This window comes from Melospiza georgiana, chromosome 9, assembly GCF_028018845.1.
Source record: "Melospiza georgiana isolate bMelGeo1 chromosome 9, bMelGeo1.pri, whole genome shotgun sequence".
Taxonomy (NCBI): Eukaryota; Metazoa; Chordata; class Aves; order Passeriformes; family Passerellidae; genus Melospiza; species Melospiza georgiana.
This window is the reverse complement of record NC_080438.1, coordinates 15,984,450-15,991,444: the sequence shown is the minus strand read 5'-3', so window position 1 is coordinate 15,991,444 and position 6,995 is coordinate 15,984,450. Positions and strand designations below refer to the sequence as shown.

Below are 6,995 nucleotides of genomic sequence, written 5' to 3'. Positions count from 1 at the left end.
GGATTTTTTTTTCCTTCTATCTTAAAAGAAAGGGGACCCACGAGCAAAAAAAATAGAGAGAGGGAAAAAAAAAAAAAAAAAAAAAAAAAAAAAAAAAAAAACGAAGCGCCAAACCCTCAGAGGAGAGGATAATATGGGACTTTATGAATGTTTTATAGGTAATTGCTGTATAACTTTCTAATTTCGCAGGGGGGTGTTCACCTCCAGCGGCTGGGAACAGAGCCGTCCCCGGAGTCCAGAGGAGGGTCACAGCCCCCAGTCCCGACCCGCAGCCCCTCTGCCCCCGCGGGACGGCCGGGCGGCCCACGCCGGCACCGGCAAGGAGGCGCTCGGCAGGGAAGCTGCCAGGGGAAGGGATGGGGAGGGGGAACGGGCACACACAGTAGTAAAGTTCAAAGGCCAGCGGGGCTCGGGAGCTCCGTGTCCGCCGGGACCCCTCCGCCCTCCCTGCCTGTTTCCCGTCGTTACTCACCCCGACCGCCGGCGCTCCCTGCCCGTCCCCGCTCCGTGCGGACACAGCTGCCGGGCCGGGGCCGCGTCCCCAGGCTCTGCACGGCCCCGCCGCACCCGCCCCCAAGGGGCCAGAGCCACTACCCGTTACCGCCCTGCCCAGGTGCTTAAAATAACAGCAAGGGGCTCCACACCTGCGGGGGATTTGATTTTCCTTTAAAATACAGATAGGGAAAAACAGCGCCTGTTAAGAAACAACGAGCCTAAAATTCAAAATATATTCAATATAATATCAATATAATATTCAAAATAAAAAAGTGGCATCTGCCTTTTCTACTCCGAATTTCTTGAGTTCTCGTCACGGGGAAATTAGCTACCTTGAATTTTCGCGTTTGTTAAAAAAAAGATAAAGTTTATTTTTTTTGTCCTTTTTTTTTCCCCTGTGATTTTTCAATCACAAAAAAAAATCTATATTTTGTCATCTAAGCATTTATTTTACTGAATCCAAAAAGACATGAAAAGGGATAGGGAAGAACCACGTTTGTTCGTTTTAAACTAACGTATAGAAGTGATTTTTTTTTTCTCCTTTTTTGGACGACATATAATAAATATGATATAGCACTCAGCACTCGGTCTGTACAATTCTGTTCGCATTAGGGAGCATGCCACTTTTCAATAAGTAAAAAAAAAAAAAAAAAAAAAAGGTAATGAGAAAAATCAGTGCAAAGTTCTCCGTTCCCCCGGTCTTCTCCGCCGCTCGGGGGTCGAGGCGCTCTCATTCCCTCTGTCCTCCGCAGCCGTTAGTCTCTCCGGCGGGCTCGGGCTCGGGCTGGGCTCCCTCTCCCTCTCCTCCACCCCCTCCGTGACTCTCTCCGAGCTCCAAGTCCTGCCTCGCAGGAGCCGAGGTCGGCGGGTCGCCCCGCGGCTCTGCCCGCCTTCCCCCGCGTGTGGTCGTTTCACTTACGGGCTCGGCTCTGGGTTCACGTTTCAAGAGTCCCTGCTCTGACTGATCGCCTCCCTCGGTGGCCGGTGACTGCCTGCAGAAGCTCCTGCCCCTCGGCTTCCCCTCGCTTCCTCCTCTGCGGTGCTGGGGCTTGTTTGGGGACGGGGAGGGGAAGGGCTCGTTGCGGGGACCGCGGTGCCGTTTCACCGGGGGTGCGGGGTGCCGGGCATGGGGTTGGCCAGGGGGTTGAGGGCCGGCTGCCCGCCGGGCCCCAGCCCGTGGATCAGCACCCGCGGCACCAGCGGCCGCTGGAGCTGGGGGTGCGGCGCGGGGGGAGTCCGGTACATGCTGCTGTACATGGCTGCGGCCGCCGCAGCTGCCGTCGTGCTGTCCATGCTGCCCAGCAGGCTGGGGTGATAGAAATAGGGCGAGGGGAACATCCGCTGCAGCGCTGAGTAGTTCCCGGCCTCGGCCAGCAGCTCCAGGCCCACCGCCGTCTGTCGCTTCCACTTGGTCCTGCCGGGGGGAGCAAGAGGCTGCAGGGCGGCGCCGCGGCGGGGCTTCCGCGGGGCTCCGCGGGCGGCGGGCCGGGCCCCGACGGAGCGCACTGTCCCCGTGGGCCCGCGCACGGTGCCATCTTCCCGGCTCTGCCCGCTTTCCCCTCCGAGCCCCGCACCCCCCACACATGCATACGGCGACTCCGGCCAAATTAATAACCGCGGTACGCGGTTAGATCGCAACGCGCTGACACTAATGATTTGCGACAGAATTAGGGTGGCTGCAACTGTATGTAATGAGACAGAAAATTACGGCAGCGTTGACAGGAGCCGGACCCCCCAGCCCACCGCCGGGGAGAGCGCGGGGCAGCAGCCCGGAGCTCCCCGCACCACCCCGGGCTCCCGCGGGCAGAAACCCAGAGGCGTGAGCCCGCCCCCGGCTCCCCGGGGCCGCCGCCCTGACGGGGCCCGCCTTACCTCCGGTTCTGGTACCAGGTTTTGACCTGCGTGTCGGTGAGGTTGAGGGCGGCGGCCAAGTCCATGCGGTCCTGCACGCTCAGGTACTTCTGCCGCTCGAAGCTGCGCTCCAGCTGGTTGAGCTGATGGTCGGAGAAGGCTGTTCGTGCCTTCCGAGGCTTCTTGGCCCGCACTGGCGGGCTGTCCCGGCTGCTGCTGATCTCCCGGTCGCCCTCCTCCTTTGTCCCTGTGAGCGAGCCCAAGAGCGGTGAGGACCGGCGGGACACCGGCTCGGCCCCCGCCCCGCCCCGGTTACCGGGCCCCGCCGCCCCCTCCCCGGGGACTTGTCCGGGACACGGGGGGAACGGTCAGTTATGGCGGGGGGCGGTGGCGGCGAGCCCGTCCGGGGAACAGCGGGATTCCCGCTCTCCGTTTCCCAACTACAGGGCTTTCGTTATTTTCTGCCCTCTCCCCCCGGCCCGAAACGCCGGGAAATCGATCTGTCAATCCGGCTCCACTCGGGCCCCAGTTTGTGGCGCTCCTTGATCTTCCCCGCAGGAAGAACAATAATCTCCCTAATTGACCCACTGGGGAGGTTGGTGCACACAAAAATGGCCAGACCAGACTGTACATCTGGTTTGGGCACTCGTATGCTAATGCTAAAGGAGCAAAATGAGCTGCACTGGCGGGCACCGCGCCGCTCTGAGCCTGGCGAAAATAGCTCAATTGAGCAAAATTAGGAAAATTTGTCCTGTTGCCTCTCGGCTTCACCGGGCTGCCGGCGAGAAGGACAGCTCCGCCGACACCGCAGGGAAAATTTACCCTCTCCCTGCTTGCCTTTCCTCACTCTTTTCCTCCTTTCCCCTTCCCACGCACATATAGCTATTTTCACTTCCGAACCCCGCACGGCGGGGGCTTCCCCATCAGCAAAAAATTCCTAATTGAAAAAAAAAAAAATTAAGATGGAGAAATAAACCTTCTACCCTGGCGCAGGGAAAACTCGAGGGTTTTGCCAAACGCACAAAGCCCTCACATCTCACCACGCCGAGCGCGGGCCGAGTTGTTGTTGTTATTATTCTATTTTTAATTAAAAGTTAGGTGGGTTTGTTTGCGTTTGGTTTGTTCTTTTTTTTTTTTTTTCGCTTATTTGCTATTGACTAGGGAAGTAGAATTTTTCATCTTAATTTTAGAGAGAATAAGCATAAATAAAAAGGCTGAATGCACTAACTGCAGCTGAGCCGCCGGTTCTTAGAAAGCCAGAGAATCATTTATGTGCATTTGCATTAAAAATAAATACAGTCTGATTTCCCATGTGATCCCACTGCTCGGGCTATTTCTTTAAAAACGGAGAAGCCAAATTAAAAAAAAAAATTAAAAGAGGAAAGACCAACAGATATTAAAATTAAAATTTTAAAAAGGGAAAATAAAGAAAAAGAAAATTTTTTTAAAAGCGATTTGATTTAATTTCATTTCCTACCGACCTTACCCCGCGGTAGCGAGGATCACGGAGCGGCCCCGGCAGAGCGAGTGCTCCTGCCGCAGATTTTCTCCCCGATTTTCGTTCCACCAGGGCGGCCGAGCACCGCGGCTCCGGTTGTACCGGCGGCCGAGCCGGTGCGGAGCCGGGCCGCGCCGTACTCACCGTGGCATTTGATGTCCCCCTGCGTGTCGTCGCGCTTGTCGAGCTTGGCTTTACCGTCCTCCTGCTCGAGTTTGGGCCTGAAGCTCTCCGGTGCCGCGCTGCCCTCCTGCTTGGGAGTATGGTGGGGAGAGGGGACGCTGGTACTGTAAGGTGCACACGCCGCTAGCGGTTTGCTGTCGCCCAAAATGTCCTTAATTAAAAAAGAAGAGGTGGAAGTCCTGGGGCCGGAGCTGGCCGAGCCCAGCTGTGGCGGCGGTGGCTGCGGGGGCGACGGCTGCAAACTCGGCGGCGGTGGCGGCGGCGGGTGTGGGCCGAGGTGGAGGTGGTGCGGCGGCGGCGGGAGGCTCTCCGCCACCCCCAGGTGCGGCTCGGGGTGCTCCATGCTCACCGAGATGGGCGATGAGGGCGCCGTCCCCACCGTGTCGATTTCCGAGCAGGGGGACGGCGTGGCCTGGCTCCTAAAATCCGCCGGCCGGCCGTCGCCGTGGGGGCGAAAATCTCCGTTCATGACTCCGGGGCTGCCGGTGCCGCCACCCGACAGGATCGTATCTATCCCGAAGCTGGACCCGCTCGGCCCCTCCATGGCGAAACGCTCAGCGCCGCGTCCGCATCCCCGTGGGCGGCCGCGGGGGTCTCTCACCGGGGGCGGAGGAGAAGGGACGGGGGGCGGAACCGGGTTACCCCAACCCGCGCACCGGCGGCGCGCTCGACACTAACTCGGGGCCCCCGCCGAGCCCCACATCGCCGCCGGGCCGCTTCGCCGCTCACCAACTTTGTTGCGGGAAGTTGCGGGCGCGGAGCGGGGCGGACACCGGCCACTGCGGCGCGCCCGCCCGTGCCCACCGAGCTCCTCTCGGCGGCGGCGACTCCCCCCGTGACGTCACAGCCGCCGCGTCCCCCCCGCCGTTTATTATAAACCCGGGCTTTTGCCGCCGCCGCCGCCCGCCCCCATTGGCGGAGGGCCGAGAGGGGGCTGACGCAGCGCGGGCCGCAGCCAATCGGTGGCGGCGGCGGGGACGGACGCGGGCGGGGGGGGCGCACCCTCGCTCCCTCCCGGGCCCGTCCCCGCCGCCGCCGCCGCCGCCGCCCCGTCGGGCCTCGACTCCCCGGTCGCCGGATCGGATCCCCCGGAGAGCATCATCCGGTGTTCCCGGGACGGTTCTCCGGCTAAATGTCAGAATAATGGGAAGTGCCAGTGACAAGACGTCGTATTAATCCTGACGAAGCGGCGTGTCAAGCTAATTAGAAGAGTAATTACATAGGTGATAATGAATGATTTAGAGTTCTCCGAGTTTTATTTTAGTAGTAATTACAATTCCCAAGGTCCTATGAAGCGCAGCCCGACATCCCCCCTCCCGGCCTGCAGTAGCCCCTAGACCCGAGCAGCCCCGTAAACATCATCCGCGACCGCAGACCTCGGGGCCGCGGGGCAACGGGGCACAGCAGTGGGGGCGCAGGACAGGATTGGGGCAGGATGACTGCAGGAGGGACTTTTGGGGGGCTGGTGTTTAGCGACGGCACTAAGTATTGCCTCGTCTGGGGCGCTGGCATCCCCGCTCCGGATACGACGGCTGTCCCGGAGATGGGTGTCCACTGTCAGCCTGGAGCGAGGCTCCATCCCCGCCTTGGGGATGGAGGACACGAAGATCCCTTCTAGACCCGCTCATTGTCCTGCCTGCCCCGTACCCGGGAGTGCCCAGTCCGGCCCTGCACAGCGCTGTTGTGCAGGTGTGGCCGCAACGCGGGTGCGCCTCCACCAAGCTTCCCACCGCGTTTTGTTTCCTGGGTAAACAGTCCTGCTCGGAGGTACGGAAGGGTGCGGGGAGCGCATGGGAAGCACAAAGAGCACGAGGGACCGTGTTCAGCCGGTAACTCGTTACGGGCGTTTGCATCCGACGTGAGACGCCGCAGCCTCGGGACAGCGGTGCGGGATGAGAAGCTGCGCCCCGACACGGGAGATGCTGATGTGCAGAGTGCCGCGGCCCTCTGCCCCGTTTCCGACGGCTTGGGGCCTGCCTTCCCTCGTGAGGAGCGGGGCGAGGGGTTTGTGGTGTCCTCGCTGGTAAAAATCCAGATGTTTCCCTGGGATTCACCGGTCACCGGTGCCCTACCCGAAGATGACCGGTCCTCTCTGGGTACCGCGGCGGGAGCAGGTCCCGGCCTCAGTGCCGCACTCCGGAGAAGGCTTTTCAACGCCAGGAAAGCCGGCCCAGGGGCAGCCTTTGCTGCCGAACATCCCCCGCTACATCCCAACGGGCCCGCATCGCCGTCCGCCGCCCCACGGGCGGCCGAGGGCAGCCAGCTGTACGGTTTGCCGCCGGGCTTTAGGCGCCGGTGCCGAGCCCGGAGGCCGGTGCGGGAGCGGAGACGGCGGGCCCCAAAGAGCTGTAGGGCCGCCCGTGTCCGCTGGGCGGCGGTGGCGGCCGCCCCCGGGTCCCCGACGGGCGTCCCGCGCGAACGGGCCGGGATGCGGGGCCGCCGTAGCCCCGGTGCGGGCCGGGCCGGCAGCACGGCGGGGTGAGCTCTTACCAGCACGTCCCTACAGACCGGGGCACCTGAAGGAAGCAGAAAAAAAGGGGAGAGAAGAAGAGGTGAAACTGAGGAGTGGACTGGAAGAACAGGAGAAAGGGAAAAATATTTCAATATCTGCAAGTGCACAGGCAGGTTTTCTGCAGCAGGGAAGCGGCCCGCGGCGCTCATGTTTATCTTGCTGTCTTGGTTTGCAATGTACCAAAACTATGTCCTAATTATCCCTGGGGGAATGCGGGATCCGGGGTAATATGTTACACTAGCGTAATCCTTTAACTCACAATACACCTCCCCGTCCCGGAATCGGGATTTAGGGCTTAAAGTCATGTTCCTGAAGAGTGAACACCTTTCATTTCCGTCCTCTTATTTTTTAATCCTCGACTCCATTGTGCAGAAATATTTAGGGGAAAGCGGCGGCGAGTCCCGCCCCGGCCGGGGCAGCCGCTCTGCTCCCGGCCGGGCCCCGCTGAGCCCGGAG

At 60.7% G+C, this 6,995-nt stretch overlaps 1 protein-coding gene across 1 annotated transcript; it reads right to left on the bottom strand.

Annotated features, from left to right (window-relative positions):
• Positions 1-1,596: 1,596 nt before the first annotated feature.
• On the bottom strand, positions 1,597-4,571 carry BARHL2 (BarH like homeobox 2). Its single transcript, XM_058030509.1, has 3 exons — positions 3,989-4,571; positions 2,368-2,593; positions 1,597-1,909 (listed from the first exon to the last, which is right to left on the bottom strand). Exons 1-3 carry the CDS (start codon positions 4,569-4,571, stop codon positions 1,597-1,599), a joined length of 1,122 nt encoding a protein of 373 aa, XP_057886492.1.
• Positions 4,572-6,995: the final 2,424 nt, after the last annotated feature.

Excerpts from the sequence above, each read along its gene's own strand:
- BARHL2 (XM_058030509.1), bottom strand. The coding sequence starts at position 4,571 with ATGGAGGGGCCGAGCGGGTCCAGCTTCGGGATAGATACGATCCTGTCG. Across the intron at positions 2,594-3,988 it reads GGGGGACATCAAATGCCACG|GGACAAAGGAGGAGGGCGAC; the intron begins GTGAGTACGGCG and ends GCTCGCTCACAG. Across the intron at positions 1,910-2,367 it reads ACCTGGTACCAGAACCGGAG|GACCAAGTGGAAGCGACAGA; the intron begins GTAAGGCGGGCC and ends TCCCCCCGGCAG.